The 17,723-nt window shown below is 34.0% G+C and overlaps 1 protein-coding gene across 3 annotated transcripts in view; it reads right to left on the reverse strand.

Moving 5' to 3' along the window:
• Window positions 1-17,723, reverse strand: part of LOC111515228 (ATP-binding cassette sub-family C member 4) — a 259,515-nt gene that overhangs the window by 129,190 nt on the left and 112,602 nt on the right. For all 3 annotated transcript variants that reach the window (XM_074178643.1, XM_074178644.1, XM_074178645.1), the window contains 2 exons: window positions 13,334-13,559; window positions 2,382-2,654 (listed from right to left, as the gene is read on the reverse strand). In XM_074178643.1, coding sequence (XP_074034744.1) covers window positions 2,382-2,654; window positions 13,334-13,559 — 499 coding nt within the window. The remainder of the gene's footprint in view (window positions 1-2,381; window positions 2,655-13,333; window positions 13,560-17,723) is intronic.

Here is a 17,723-nt window from a genome sequence, read left to right on the forward strand (position 1 = left end):
AGTCAAATGCCCTGCTGAGATCGCAAAAAATCCCAACAGGGCACTCGCCAGCATCTATGCTATCAGCTAAATTGTCATATATGGATTGAATCGCGGTATTAGTGGATTTTCCACTTCGAAACCCATGCTGCGTATCCGAAGTAATGTTATTTCTGTCAAGATATCTTAAAAATCTATTTAGAAAACAGTGCTCAAAAAATTTTGAAAAAACTGATGTTACTGTTACGGGTCTGTAGTTATTCATCAACTGTTTATTATTTTTTTTGTGAATAGGTACGACTTTGCCTATTTTCAATCTTTCAGGGAATACACCAGAACAAAAACTTAAATTGATAAGAAAAACAAGAGGTTTTACTAATATGTCCAGCGTATTTTTGAGCATGAATGCCGGAACGTCATCGTTCCCTGACGACTTTTTATTATTCAGCTTCTTCATCATTAGTTCAAAAAATTCACTCTCACTAAACGGGTATGAGTAAAATCTTGAGGATGATTCATTCACCAGAGAGCCAGTATTATACGTTGTCACGTCTAAATCTTCGACCAATTTCCGAGGAGTTTCTATAAAAAAAGAATTGAATTCGTTTGCAATAATGTTGGGGTCTTTAGTTACAACACCGCTAGACGTAGTGATTTCAAAATTTGACATATTGTTAAATATTGAAACTTGTAATTCAGATACCATTTTCCATGTTTCTTTTGATAAATTACTACTAGACTCAATTCTAGCTTGATAGAATTGTTTTTTGGTGTTTTTTACGAGCAATTTGTGCATCTTTTTCATAGTCGAATATAATTTTTTAAGTTCCGGATACATTTTTTGAAGGTTGAAGTATTCCCTCAATCTCAAGCTAGAGCATTTCACCTCTGGGGTCACCCAGTCTCTAGTTTTATGTTTTTTGAAACGCAGCAATAAGTTGTGGAAGTTAATAATTGAATTGGGAGAAAAACAAGCTTCATCTGTAAACAATATCCTACTTAGGAAACCCGCATTTCTTCTTATTTTACCGTGTAACCAATTAGAAAAAGTTAGTCTTACAGGCAAATCTCTGGGCAATAGAACTTGCACACGTTGCATGTGATAGGGATATAGCTGCTGGGCTCTTAAAATCTGCCACACTGTGATATGGGTAATATTCAGTTCTTCAGCTATTTTCCGAGTACTGGTATGCGGATTTACTTCAATCTCATTTAAAACAGCTTCTTCAATTTGAACTGTTCGTACCGTTGCAGGCCTCCCAATGACAACCGTCGATCTTTTAAAGCTGCATGTTTCAGAAAGTCGTGCATGGAGACGTACAAAAGTTCTTCTCTTAGGCACTACACGCTGAGGAAATCTTTCATGGTGAATGCGTGTTGCAGCATTCGAGTTTCCGTGAGCCATTCCATAACAGGCATATCTGCCATTTCACTGTTAGTAAATTGAACCATGTTTTACAAAAATGGTTCGAAAAATAACCACCAAACACACTTTTTATAACAATTATAAATTAAAAGTTCATAAAGTTGACAACTGTCAAATTGTTCATTAAATGCTGCAATCATTTTCCAAGGCAACCCTTCATTATTATTTATGGTATTTTCAGAAGAGTGCGGCGGCTAGACGATTGTATTGAAGCCGAAGGAGGCCATTTCCAACACTTAATTTAGTGCAATTCGTTAGTCTAGATGTTAATGTTATTTAATATTTGTTTTTATTGTTACATAATTAGTAATGAAAAATTGTAAAAATGATAATTTCCAAAAGAAACATTTAATTCCCTATATTATTCCTAGTGAGGTCCATGGATATGCAATTAGGTCGACTTTTTTTTTAACTAAGCAAGATACGAGAGAAATCCAGGAGAAAAAAAGTTGTATTTTTTCCAATGACTCAATTCAAAGAAATAATAAAAATTGCACGAAAATCAGTGGCGTACATTTTTAAGTCATTAATATTCATTCAAATCCCTCTCGAGACGCCATTGGACCTAATAAATCGAATCACGTTGGGGCTTAATTAGCTCCTGAATGTTATAAATACCATTGCCAAATTACAACAAAATTAGGTGAAGGATATTTAAGATATTTAGGAATATTTATTTTTATTTTAACACCCTGTATCATGAGAACGAAGAATTTGCGGACCCATGTTCATGGAAACATTTCGTCTTAAAATTACCTAAAGAATCGTCAATTAAATTTGTGGTACATACTTAATTAACACCCTGTATATGAGTGACATGAGTTTTCATTTGTTCAATTCTAAAACTTCAGTGCATTTATCTATCTATTATTGAACTCTCAAACACTTCTGGAAAAAATACTTTGTTTCCTTTAAGAAGAAAAACTCGTTCACAAATTTTTCATGATTTATAATAAGTAGTTGATTATCAAAATACCTAGCAACACGTAGCACATCACAGTGATGAAAAGGGTTGTTCTCTGACTATAACCCATGAAACTCAGCAATATTCCACGAAGATATGAAGAATACGTGATATCGTCGATTTCAGAAGCTCTTGCTGTCTTGATGACTTTTTCAAATGACTTTTCCCAGGCGTACATCTTGATGATTTGGATTCCTGATATTACACCGCTCATCAGTTTCACTCTTTTGTCAGTTTTTTCTGCTATGAATTGTCTTAGATTTCCACATACTCTTCCTATATAACCTGTTGAATCAAGAACTTGTTATAAAATAATTACTTGGGGAACAATTATGTTAGATTTGAAAAATATTATCTATCTATAGTCCGTTCATAATTTGTCGATAGCACAAAATGAGGGCCCAAGTCATAAAACGGTCGTAAAACTCGTAAAATCAAAGGCGGAGGTTCCTGAGGTGTTTATTCATTAAATATAAAGCTTCAGTTTATATTCGAAACTTGCCTTGAAAGGGTGAAGTTGTTACGAACGAAAATAATTTTTGGTTTAGTACATTTTTTAATCGCATTTAATTTACGGCTCGTTGGTGTTTCGGCGTCTACGGCAGTATTTAACGTCTCTAATATTTATTTTGCGAATTTTGTGCAGTGCGTGAGTAACTTTTTTTCATATTCCTACAAACATATACGTACCTTTCGTTCCTGTTTGTTTTGTTTGATTGCTTGCGATGGATTCGTCATCATCATCAAGTTTTACACCGGTACTGTTGCGTACAGTCAGTAAGTCTGTCTATTCACCAAGAGAGAAGACTATTGTTTTGAACGTTCACGATGCTCTGGTTTCTCAGAATCCCACAAACACTGTTCAGAACATAATCAAGAGTTGTGCCAACATGACGGGCGTAGGGGAGTCAACAATATATAGGTTCCTATCAGAAAGAAAAAAAAAAGGTATAGCTAACCCAAATACAAACGAATACTTAAAGAGGGGGAGAAAACCTATTGAAATTGATGAATTTGCCAAAAATGGTATTCGAAGGAAAATTCACGAATTTTTTTACAAAAAAGAAATACCCAACTCAAACAAAATTTTACAAGAAGTTAGAGACGACCCGGATTTGCCTCATGTCGGACGAACCAAATTGTGGCAAGTTTTAAAAGAATTAAATTTCCGGTGGGAGGAATCAGACCGAAAATCACTTTTGATTGACCGGGAAGAGATAATATGTTGGAGAAGAAAGTATCTAAGATCAATACGAAAATTTCGGGCTGAAGGAAGGCCAATTTACTATCAGGACGAAACGTGGGTAAACGCAGGTCATACTCTCACAAAAATTTGGACAGATAAAAATATATCAAGCTCCAGGCAAGCCTTTATGGAAGGTTGGTCTACTGGTATTTCCCCACCCTCTGGTAAAGGCAGTAGATTATTAGTTTCTCACATTGGCAGTGAAAAAGGATTTGCTAAGCATGGTTTGTTGGAATTTGAATTCAAAAGCACAAAAGACTATCACGAGGAGATGACAGCTGATGTTTTCGAAGAGTATTTTGAGCAGATGATTGAACATATACCACCAAAATCAATTATAGTATTAGATAATGCACCTTATCATTCACGACTAGTTGAAAGACTTCCAACGACTGCGTGGAAGAAACAGGATATCATTGACTGGCTGCGGAATAAGTCCCTGCCTTACGAAGATGGAACGGTTAAAGCAGAACTTTTAAAAATTGCCCGGCAACACAAATCTAAGTTCAAGAAATACGTAGTTGACAAAATGGCGGAAAGTCGAAACATCACAGTCCTTAGACTTCCACCCTACCACTGCGAATTAAATCCAATTGAACTCATTTGGGCACAAATGAAAAGCTATGTGGCTAGAAAAAATACGTCATATAAAATACAAGCTGTATGTGATTTGTTATATGAGTCTTTACAACATATTACAGAACAAAATTGGCGAGATGCAGTAAGACATGCAATAGAAGAAGAACAAAAAATGTGGGATCTTGACAATATAATTGATGCGACTGTAGAGACACAACCGCTAATTATTAACCTGCAAGACGACTCGGATTCCGAAGATGATCCTGTTTATTTTGAATTTGAATAGCTTTGTAAGTAATCGTAGTTCATATCATTTAAAAATAGGTATTTATTAAATAAATGTATCTTTTACAAATTGCAAGTAACTTATTATTTTTGAATAAAATAAAGATTTTTTTTGAAATAAAAATACAGTTTACAGTACCTACAGTTTAAGAATATTAATATATTTATTTATTTAAAGTAACTTATGTTTTAATCATATACTCTACGACACTGGTCACTCATTTCCACTCAAAATACCTACATAATCGGATTTAAAGTTTTATAGCTGTATTGTATTTCTTCAGATACGGTGGGTTAGTCGAAAACATCTTAAACTGCCAGTTTTAGTTTGGTTTTTGTTATTATATCATATTAGCTGTCCTCTCTGTAATTCAGTTCTCTAATGAGGGTCAAATTTGCAGTGAGCTATCAACAAATTACGAACGGACTATAAGTATTTTGAGTTCTGTAGGTTCTGTAGGAAATATTGATTTCATAGAGTATCGAAAAGGGCGTGATATTTTCAATGATCAGATGATTTGACAATCGAAGTAGTTCAACAGTATTGCTCAGTTGAAAGCTATGCAATGATTTTTCTTATCGATTTTGATGAAGGTAAATTTCATCTGAAAATATATATTCAAGAATAAATTCTCCAGGTGAAAGACATTCAAAAAACTATAGTTCAAAGTGTATGATATTGAAACTAAAGGTGATGTCGCCTACTTCTGAAATATCGCTGCCTCAATTAGCAATGCTCCTAACTCCTATTTTACCCAAAATAATGTTATGTTGCCATCTGTTAGTGCGAAACCCAAGTAACCGCCTGGCCTAAAACGGTTTCCTACAATCTTTTTATTCATTCACAATTTTCATTTTAGGAACTAATTGAAATAACGAGTGTAATAACAACACATACTTTTTTCAGCGTCTAATAGCGACGGTGAACAATGCAAACAATGCATTTGAATATTGAAACATAGAAAGTATGTTTCAATGTATATAAAAATCTACATCTCAAGTTTGGTTTCGAGGAAAACAACATCATATTTGATCGAAATTTCTTTCTTAACTGTAGGTACGTTGAATGGTCGAAAACAAACCTTATGAACGCAAGACGCGATGTGATATAGGTTTAACAAAACCTTTGGATGTATATCTAATAAACTCATTGAAATAAACAATATACGATTGTTACAAAAGCAATGAGATTTCTACAACTGGAATCATAAGGAAGAAATTGAATAATTTTGGCCATCACGTGAGCTGCTGTTACAAAACTCTTCAGAAGTGGATTAAGTAACTAAGATTTAGATTTGAAATAATAAACAAACGTCAATCAGTCATGGAAAGCAGAAGAACAGTGGAATTGCGTAACAATTTATTAGAACAAATAACTAAATATAGACAAGAACAGCGGCACATTTTTATTTGGACGAAACTTGGTATGACACTCACGATACATAGTTACGAAAGGGTGGACTGATTGTTCGAGAATGTGTACGCCTAACATGCCTACAAACAAAATTTGATAAGAGGGTAATAGAGCTAATTAGAGGAGAACTATCTAATATCACCGAAGAAGACTAACAGAAAGGATTAAAAAAGTAATTTCAGTTGAAAAAGACTATATGGAGATTGAACACATCCATGTTGATGGTTGAAATGAATTCATCTCATTCATTTAAATGACAAAAGTGATAGTGAAACAGAGAATATGGAAGAGGAATCATCAGAACCTTTCGAAGAAAGTTAGTGAAGTGTTTTTGAAGCGATTGATTGTGTATATATACAGTGTCACTTTTTTATTTATCGTTTTATGTGAAATTTGATTTTGGCAGTAGATTTTGCTTAAGAAATGATGTCAAATGGCGTCTACAAAATAGGTCACGTGATTTCCTTAACCTGTCAAAATTGACATTTAAAAAAAGAAACATCGAAAAATTACATTATTCTTCAAAATATCCAAAAATATCAATGGATAAAAACATTTTCTTTTGTAATTTTATACCCACACACCAAGTTTCAAACCCATAATAAGTATTTTATATTTTCACTATTTTTCCGCATTCCTGTTTTTTCTACTTATCAAAATTTAAGCACACCTGTACTAAATCATTTATTTTAACTAAACTTGTCACCGAATTTCTTTTTTTGTAATATAATAATATTTTAAGAGCCTCTTTGATGTTAAAAACAAATTTTGAAAAATAAAAGTTGTCAAACTTGATGCAAAGTTCATCTAGTTTCAACGGGGCTTTCCAAACTATACAGTACTTGAGTTTTTTAATGAGCAAATGGCCTCATAATATGAATCAGAACAAAACGGAACATTAGGAAACAATATCTTAGAGTGTTTATTGTTTTTTTAACAAAAAATACAGTGGAATTCAATCTTAACTGAAAGGAACTGAAAATAAACATGTACCTATACCTAATAGCAAAAAAACACGAAAAAAAGACTCACGACATTAAATACACTACATTTCTGTATGTCTTTCATCGCGTTCTATGCAGATAATTGTCCTTCTTGATACATCTTTTATTGAGTTGCTGATACTCACAGGGTTTATGTTTAAAATAGAGTTTCTAATAACAGTTTCTAGGTGATTCACGTCACGAAAAAGTCTTTGTTTATAAACGATTTGTTTTAGGTAACCCCACAAGAAAAAATCTAGTGGGGTTAAATCTGGCGACCTAGGCGGCCATATTTGCTCCATATTTCGCCCAATAAATTTGCCCCTAAACATTTCTAATAGTTTCTCTTTGACTTGTCTTGAACTATGAATAGGAGCCCCGTCACATTGATACCACAGACTGTTTCATATTTCAACCGGCATATTGTCCACTATATCACTGATCTCAGTATTTAAAAATTGCAAATAATCTTGAGAAGTTAAATTGTATCTAAAAAAGAATGGTCCTATTACCTGATTATTTAAAACACCGCACCACAAATTTGTTGTAAATGAATATTGGTCCCGACATTCTATCACAAAATGAGGATTTTCCTGAGCCCACCACCTACAATTCTGGGAACTGACTACGCCGTTCGATGTGAAGGTAGCTTCGTCAGTCCATAGGATTTTGTAAGGAAATTTTCTGTTTAATTCTACTTCCCCTTGGTACCAGAAAGAGAAATCTAGTCGAACATCGAAATCTCTTTCCCTTAAGGTATTTATAAATTTGGGTTTGTAGAGTTTGAATTTATTTTTATGTAAAATTGCTCCTACGCTGTCTCTTTCAACGCCAGTTCTATGTACAATATTGGTAATACTTGATTTTTCCTGGTCGATAACATCCAGGCAGACAGCCAACTGAACCTCATCATTATTGCGTGATGGATTATGACGTTTTTTAAAAGTATTTTCAACTGAACCAGTCAGTTTGAATTTTTTTAAAATCCTACTTACAGTGGATTGCTGTACATGTCTACCAGGATGTCTTGCGTTAAAAATATCAGCCACTTGTCGATGCAATGTGTTTTCACCATAAATTAGCACAATTTCAATTTTTTCTTGTAAAGATAACATATTATTTTAATTTTCATACATTACATTGAACTAACGGGCATTAATTTATTCAGTGACAGTGACGTTTTCTAAAACACATTATGTAGTTTCATATTTTTTCACAGCCTACCCAGTTTTTTTAAATTAGTGTTGTTAGCGGAGTAGGTAAATGTAAATACTATGAGTTTTTTTCTTTTATTAAATGGGCTTCAAGAATCACGAAATGATGTTTCCTAATTTTACGTTTTGTTTTAATTCATATTGTGAGGCCATTTGCTCATTAAAAAACTCAAGTACTGTATAGTTTTGAAAGCCCCGTTGAAACTAGATGAACTTTGCATCAAGTTTGACAACTTTTATTGTTCAAAATTTGTTTTTAACATCAAAGAGGCTCTTAAAATATCATTATATTACAAAAAAAGAAATTCGGTGACGAGTTTAGTTAAAATAAATGATTTAGTACAGGTGTGCTTAAATTTTGATAAGTAGAAAAAGCAGGAGTGCGGAAAAATAGTGAAAATATAAAATACTTATTATGGGTTTGAAACTTGGTGTGTCGGTATAAAATTACAAAAGAAAATGTTTTTATCCCTTGATATTTTTGGATATTTTGAAAAATAATGTCATTTTTCGATGTTTCTTTTTTAAATGTCAATTTTGACAGGTTAAGGAAATCACGTGACCAGTTTGTAGACGCCATTTGACATCATTTCTTAAGCAAAATCTTCTGCCGAAATCAAATTTCACATAAAACGATAAATAAAAAAGTTTCCCATTTGATGCGGACTTTATCGGTGACACTGTATATATATATAAACAGAAGTTAATATCGGACATAGCACTCATGAAAGTGGCAAACCATAGACACGTGTTTCGGGCTTTTGGCCCATCATCAGTATGGTGCAGCCAAGTGTGAGGATGGGCAACACTTGGTTACCAAAAGATAGAAATATAAATGCACGGAGCCATCAACAGGAGCCAACCGCACATTTGATGGGCCAAAAGCCCGAAACACGTGTCTATGCTTTGCCACTTTCATGAGTGCTATGTCCGATATTAACTTCTGTTTCTATATCGAGACACTCAATAACTTTCATATATATATATATATATATATATATATATATATATATATATATATATATATATATATATATATATATATATATATATATATATATATATATAAAATCTAGAAAGGTTAATGCAGTTAATCAAAGGGGAGGTGTTGAAAGGTAGGCTGCCCTATATCGTTTACTTAAACTATACCTAACGGAGCTGAGTCGATTTAAATGTGTGAATAGTTCGAAAATAGGTGTGAAACTGGATGAAAAGGACGTTTAGTAGCAAGTAAAGAATCTATTAATATATGTTCAAGTATCTTAGATGACTAAAAATCTTTCATAAACCCACAAATAAGCCGTGACGAGAGAATTAGAGTTAGAAGATATTATCGTATCACTGTGGATGTCTAGAGAACTCAAGTAGTTGTGAAAAATCTGTCAGCTCCTTGGAAATACTTTCATTAGATATTGTAATTTTTCAAATATAATGAAACAATCAGAACATTTCGTTTCAGGTGTCGCGGTCCAGAACAGAGGAAAAACAAATGCAAACAGATGCAAATCAAAATACATCTGGACGTGATGAATAAGAAAATTTATATCAGCATAAGTGACTTCAAAACATTTTCTGTTGACCAATTCATTGAAAATACACCTACCTATTATATTTCTGGCCAATAAGGAAGCTATCGACGGGAGTGATTTTTAACCCAATGGAATCACATTAGATAATAACATAGTTTTAGAAGATCTGACAAATTTGCCGCATATTTCTCAAGCAGACATCATGAAAGATATCTGAGGAACGGCTTCATCATCACAAAAAATCAACAATAAAACTCAAGAAAGTAATGAAACAGATATCAAAAGTATTAGTGGAGATGAATATTCACCCAAACGACTTGTTTCATACTCTGACTCCGATCTTTCAACTAATGATGGTGTAGCAAAAAGAAAAAAGAAATGTCAAGTTAATGAAATGAAATGGAAGATGAAAATTAACAGATAGAAGCGTGAAAGAGAGAAATGTATTATGGCAAACGGAAAGTCATTGATAAGTAGATATACGATATAAGGAAAGCGAAAAGAAAACGGTTGTCAATGTAAATGTGTGTCAAGAAAAAGAGGATTGCAAAAATGTGATTCTATAACAGATGAAGAACGCAGGACTCTGTGGGATAGGTTCTGTGCTCTAACATGGAAAGAAAAACGAGCCTAAGTTGATGGTCTCGTAAAATTGGTTACTATCACTCGAAAAAGAGGTTGAATACGGAAATATGTATCCCGTCGTTCTGATTCTCTGCAGTATCACCTGTCCAACAAAGGTAATTCTGTGAGAGTTTGTAAGACCATGTTCCGTAACACTTCAGCTTTAGGCAAGTTTAGTGCTCTGCATTGGAAGAAAACAACTATGAATAGGACAGTAAATAATAAAAACGATCTGTTAGGAAGAGTGAATGAATTATACAGCTTGGTGAATTCTTCATGTCTGCCAAACTTGTATCACAATTCTGCATTAAAAAGCTGTGTCTTGAGTCAAACTGGAGATCTACAAATTTGTATTGCTTTTACAGATACTCTAGTAGAAACGTTCAACCACTATCCGTTGCATTATTCAATAATATTATGTAATGGCAAAACATAGCAATATATAAACCATAGAAATAGAAATGTGACGTATGTGTGGCAAACGAAACTGGAAATACTGATCAGGGTAGGTATGATGTCCATCAGGTAAAAAAGGTAGAAGCTAGACGAGAAAACAAACTGATAGAAATCAAAAGAGTGTACCAATTTACAGTATGCATCTACAAGCTGCTTCACAGAGTCCAAATCTAATGTATATCTTCTTTATTACAAAACTAAGTTATCAGTTCACAATATGTCAATTGATGAGTTGAATTCTAAGGTTGCCCACTGTTGTCTGTAGAACGAAACAGAGGGTGGACTGAATGCTGAAGAATTTGCTATAATCGTAAACAATTTTTTTACAGAAATAACGATGCCCAATCTGGGAGATAAAAGGAACATAATAATGTACAGTGATGGGTGCACCTACCAAAACAGAAATTTCACTGCGAGTAACGCACTATTGAACTGTGCAGTGGAAAATAAAATTACAATCATACAAAAAATTTTGAAAACAAGACATACCCAGATGGAGGTAGATTCTGTTAATTCATCGATCGAAAAAAAAGAAACAGGAACATGAATGTGCCAGCTGGCAACATCAAAATTTGTCAAGATGCAAGAAGGAATCCAACACCGTATACTGTACATTATCTAAGTCAGGAAGACTTCATATCGTTTGATACTGTTGCATTTTTGTCTTTAATTCGACCTGGAAAAAATAAAGGAGATCCCAAAGTAACAGATTTCAGAGCTATACAATGTAATGACTGGTGAAGTTTTCTACAAACTTAGGATTTTTGATGAGTGGAGTCTATTGCCTCAAAGGGGAAACAACGTGTCATTGATAGTCCATGATTTGTTACCTCGTTTGCATTTAGAAAGATTGAAGATAATCTATCGGAAATATAAGGATCTTTGAGAACTAAAAAAAATATTGCCTTGGGACCATCATCACTTCCACGACTGACTGTAAATCAAATTATCTAAAAGAAAAATTCGTTCAGGCCAGTATCATTACGCCGTAACTTGTCATCTTGTGACGTCATTCTCTTGTTAAAGTGAATATCCTGTAACGCTTCATTGTGAGACATTTTTTGAACAATTTTCCAAACAACAATACGTGTTTTATAATGAAATAGCTTTCTGAGACATATAGTAAAACACGTGTCGTGATTTTGTTATAGATTTTTATCAAGTATCATCCAGTTTCCTAACATACAAATTATCCAGCAAGTCATGACATCGAAGTTTCATCAATTACGGTTGAAGGCCTCAAAAATTTCACACGCAATGAAAGAACGAAACAACTGAATCAAGTAATTCAGTTTCCGAATAATTACAATTACAAATAATATTACAAATAATAATCACAAAAAATAATTACAAATTAATAATAATACAAAATTGATAATAATATATAAATATTTCTTATCCCCTTTTATATATTGGGACCTTTCACCTAAGCGCAAATGCGATTGTGTTGTGATAGGTATCCCTTTTTTTAAAAGGATATTTTTTATTCTGTCAGAAATTTTATATACAAATGATATTTCTGGAGAATGGAGCTTTCAAGTATATCTGTTCAATATAATTTTTCAATAATAAGTTGATTGTAGCGTAGAAATGATTTTATAGCAATTTTGTATTTCTTTATGTCTATAATATTCCTGGACTCGGGTGGTAGTAAATTGAAAAGTTTTGGGCCAAAGTAATATACAGATTTCTGTGAATGACTTTTTTTGAATAAAGGTAGATGGATAGACCTTTTTATAACAGATCTGGTCTCTTTTTCAATAGTTGAACTTTGGTAATTTACTTTGTTATGAAATATCCATATTAAACAAGAGTAGAGTAGAGACTTCTGTTGTTGAATAAGTTGATTTCTTCATACAGCTTTTTTGTGGAAAATAAACGGTCCTTCTTACAAATAATTTTCAGTAATGTGTTTTGCATTATTTGTAAACCTCCTAAATTTTTTTCAAACATTCCTCCCCATGCTGTAATGCAATAGATCGCAATTTCATGTGTCTCTAAATTGCATTATTCTAAAGATGAGTAACATATGAAAAATGTCGCCTTAGGACTTTTGCTTGCGGAAAAGAAAATTGATTATCATTTGAGATTTTGAATAACAATTTTTCACCACCAAAACGAGAATGCTGTTACTCGATACGCGTTTCGTTAACCAAATTTTCAATGAATTCATTTCACGCCAGAGGTTGCAAATTCCAATTTTCAAGCAAGTATTCAAGAATTTTCTGAATTCTCATACAACTGCTAGTCGAGTAACTGATCTGAAGTGATTTTGAAGACGTTTCTGACTTTTTCAGGGTATATAGGCAGAATTATAGCAGGTTTCAAATTCTATGAAAGAGCTTGAAACGCCTGCAATACACCAGTTCAATTTTATTGGCATATATTTAAGATCGACATCGACATCGGGGCCAGAAGCTATGTTGGTTATAAGCCATTTCAGAATTTGTTCAATTAGACGGTGTTAAGTGAGATGCAAATAGTTTACTGAATCAGTTCATTTTTATTTACTGCCTTTTGGGTTTGTGGTGAGGAAACAATCATCCTTTTCCAGTGATTTTCACAAGATATATACCGAGATATATAATGCAATATTATTATTAATAATCTAACTATTTTCCTAATGATACTTACTTTGAATAGGTAAACTCACAACGATCATCGACAGAATCCCTACCAAGCAAGATATCTCAACTTGTTGCCAAATAAAATAGCTCATCACAGCTATTTGAAAAGGCATTGCCCAAAGAGCATGTAGATACAAAGAAAGAGAATCAAATCGATTGACATCATTAGAAAGTAAGTTGACCACATGCCCTGCCGCTGTTTGCCCCAAAGATTCTCTACTCAATCTTGTCATCTGTAAACAGAAAATGGGAGTTTTTCAAAAAATGTAAAAGTAATTGCAAATAATGTAATGTAATAGTAGTACAAAAAATGAGGAGAATGTTAAAATTTTGCAACCCAAGTACATTCGATTAGCGATTTTTTATGTTGGCACACTCGAACTGGTCTCAAACATACGTTCACACTCTTAGGTGGCAAAAATGTTGAATTTGTTGGTGAGAGACATAGAAGGTAGATGTGTATTGCGTGTTCAGCGATTTTCTGCTGTCGAAAAAGTGGAACAGAGAATTGGCATCAAATTTTGTGTAAAAATAGAATTGGGTGCTCAAAAACACTTGAAATGTCGACAATGGTATACGATGATTGTACTTCAAATCCAAGTGGAATAAGCTTTTCACAGGAGGTCGGTAAGATGTAACGAAGCGTGTGGTAGTGAAGTTCGTTTCACTGAATTTTCACTAAAAAAACTGTCGCATCAGCATCACTAAGAAATTGTTGAATGACATCAACAGCGATCCAGATTTGCAAAAAAGGTTACAACTGGTTACGAGTCATAGATATATGGTTATGACATCGGAATAAAAGTCCAATCGTGTCTGTCAGATTTAGAATGTATGTTTTCATCATTCCCTCTATATATCGATTTTCTATTTAGTTTAGTTGAATCAAGTTTGTTAGTGAGAAGATTTTTGATGATAGTTGCCGAATAAATAGAATTTGAAAACGTCAGTAGGACTTCATTTGATGATAAAATTATATCCATTTCATATTTAAAATATTGGCGAACGTGACAGGACTGAGTTTTTGACGATGACTATTATGCAGAAAGAAAGATCAGCTGCGAAGACATTTTTCGAAATAATAGCAGCGACCTAGATGAAGCCTTGAGTACGAAACAAACTAGTAAGGCACAAATTATATCACTCTTGAGACAATTGGGAGACAAGTATGATCGAATATTCACCATTTAATGAGACCTTCAAGGTGCAGTTATTTTCTGGAAAGTTCAACGATACCAAAGTTCGAAGAGTTCGACGATATGGAGTTTTATAGAGCTGAAGTAATCAAATATCTAAATTTAGAATAGCACCGAAAACACCACAATACCAAGGCTTGAGTTATTAAGTACTGTCATTGGACTGATTCCATGGATGAATACAAAAGCGTCCTGAAATGCATTCATGGGGAATCGCGTAAAAGAACAAAATTCGTACAGTAGTATTGATGATTGGTATCATGTTTACCAAGGGACCAAAATCCGGCAGATATTGCATCACGAGGATGCACTGCGAATATACTGATTGAATAAAAGTGGTGGGAGGGTCCTCAGTGGTTAGAACAGAGTCCAGAAAATTGGCCTCATACAGAAATGATTTGTTCAACGGCGGATATAAATATTGAATAGAGGAAAACGATTCATGTTAACTTTGCACAAAGTGAAACTTTCTCTAGACATTTTGGATACTTCTCCAAATATACGAAAATAGTGAGAATGATAGGTTATATTTTGAGATTTTATGATAATTCTTCAAAGGAAAATCAAATTTAAACTGGCGAATTAACTTTCGATGAAAAAGAAATGACACAACTCCGTATTTTAAAACTTATACAGAAAGTCTACCAGTGAAACTCCAGATTTCGATATCATAGACATAATGTCTTGCCGACATTATGGAAGTTGTTCCTGGTATAAAACTTATGGAAAAATCGAAATGGGAACTACTTGGCGCCCCTCTCACTATGGAAGCTCTATGTGAAAGATTGCAGAACAAAATAGAATCCCTTGACTTGATTTCCACTTTATACGATTTATCAAAGCATACTTCCTTTTCTTTATTGAAAAATTGTTTGGCCATTTCTAAACTACTCCATACTCTAAGATGCTCTACTTGTTGGAGAAGTCAAGTATACCTTAAGAAGTTTCACGGGTCTTCGCTCAACATCATCGCTGGCTTCATCAGCATTTATGTCTTCCATCAATAATGTTTCGCGACTGACAGAAATGACACTTCCAGTCTCCTTTACCAATATAAAAGATAATTTAACCATCGAAGGCGAATCTATTTGGTATTCTCAAATCGAAAGTCATGTGCCTACGGATTTCAAATCACTTCAGGAAAGCATGGGACGAACCTTCACTAGAAATTGCTTCTGACTCCATCACTTCATCTTTGTCATCTCCCTCGTAAAAAGCTCGCCTCAAAGTCGTCAATATTGAAGAATCTGGTGCTTGGTTGAACGCATTACCTGTTGCTACCCTGGAAACAGTACTAGATAATGATACCTTCAGGGTAGCCATTGGACTCAGATTGGGTTTAGATATTTGTACTTCTCATAAATGTATTTGTGGTAGTGAGTTGGAAAAAAAGGTACTCATGGTTTGAGCTGCAGAAAGAGTTCTGGACGTTTTCCAAGACATCACCAAGTCAACGACATCATAAAGAAGGCCTTGATGTCAGTCGAGATACCTTCTATCCTAGAACCACTAGGGACTGGCCCTGATGATGGCAAACGTCCTGATGGAAACACCCTTATTTCCTGCAAAACTGTCGTTTGGGATTTCACATGTGCAGACACATTGGCTCCATCTCATTCAGTTGGAACGTCGAAAAATACAGGTGATGCTGCCATAACCAGTGATAAACCGAAACAGCAGAAATTTCGAAATGTTGGAAACAATTTTATATTTTATCCTGTGGCTGTAGAAACTTTCGGTGTATTTGGACCCTTATCTCTGAATTTTGTTAATGAAATCGTTAGGAGGATGACTGGAAAAACTGAAGAAAAAACGATTTACCACCTTTCTGCTCCAAAAAATTTGTTCAGCTATACAGCGTGGTAACTCAGCTTCTTTGTTTGGAGGTGGTTGACAATGTTTCGTGGTGTATTTCATCAGTTCGGACTTCCATTGTCTAATATACCTAATATAAATTCATTTGAAATCCCTGAAAAAAAATTAAAAGGGATTAACCGAGAATAACAATTTTATGAAACGAAAAACAAAAAGAAATTGAAAAAAAATTATGAAATTGTTATTTTCGGTTAATCATTTTAATTTTTTTTTTCATGGATTTCAAATCAATTTATATTGTATTAGACAATGGAAGTCCGAACTGATGAAATAATTCAGCTTCTGTTTTTGGCACCATCCCATCGTCACATTCACTGGATGGAATTTTGCTACATCCCGTTGTTTCCAAATCCTATTTATACCCTAGTCACAATGGGAGATTGTTTCCTCATAAAACCTACCATATTCCTTGTGATACTCCCCATAATTTCCCATCAGAAGATATAGAGAAACATGAACAAGTCCTAGAATTCAAAATGCCTGCCATATCCAATTCACTTTTAGGCAGGTTAGCTTCGAATTCCTTATCCTACCGATCCAATGACGGGGTAAATTATCGATTCCGTGATTACTCACAAGAAGACAGCAGAGGCGAACGTAGTATCAACAGTTACAACATTAGATCAGAGATACATTCTCCAGTCAAAACCCTTGGGTTCATTGGGTTGGAAAATATTGAAAACACCTGTTTGATGAATAGTACGATCCAATGTTTATCAAACACGAAATGTTTGCTGGAATATTTTGAAACGGATACATACATGAAAGATATCAATACTAGTATTTCTAGTATGAAAGGTGTTCTAATCAATGCGTTCGCAGAAGTTATCAAGGAATTGTGCTCAGAAGTTTCATCTGATAGAGTAATAAGCACTGCCTACTTTAAAAGTTAGATCCAAAGATTGCCCCTCGATTCGATATCTTTCAGAAGGTTTACATGAGGATCTCATTGGAATCACTGAGAAACCTAAACCGATGTTTATGGAGAACCAATTGAGTTTGTCACAATGCTTGGATTTCTTCACGAAAGAGGAAACCCTAGATGGAGATGAGAAAACAACCTGTTCGAGGTGCAAGGAAAGAAGAAAATGCACAAAGTCCCTATCAATCCATAAGTTTCCCCGTATTTTGGTAATTCATTTAAAAAGATTCAGAGGCGAATTGAATGTTGCCATTGAGTTTTCGTTAGAAGGATCAGATATGAGCAATCATGCAGCAGACAATGTGAGTCCTTGTCGTTACAATCATATGAACTTTCGAATCATAGTGGGTCTACTTACGCATTACCCAGCATATTGCAGATACCCTTATAGTGGCATGTGGAAT

Source organism: Leptinotarsa decemlineata, unplaced genomic scaffold (assembly GCF_025532065.1).
Source record: "Leptinotarsa decemlineata unplaced genomic scaffold, Ldec_3_MD MMD2_tig00004204_RagTag_RagTag, whole genome shotgun sequence".
NCBI lineage: Eukaryota > Metazoa > Arthropoda > Insecta > Coleoptera > Chrysomelidae > Leptinotarsa > Leptinotarsa decemlineata.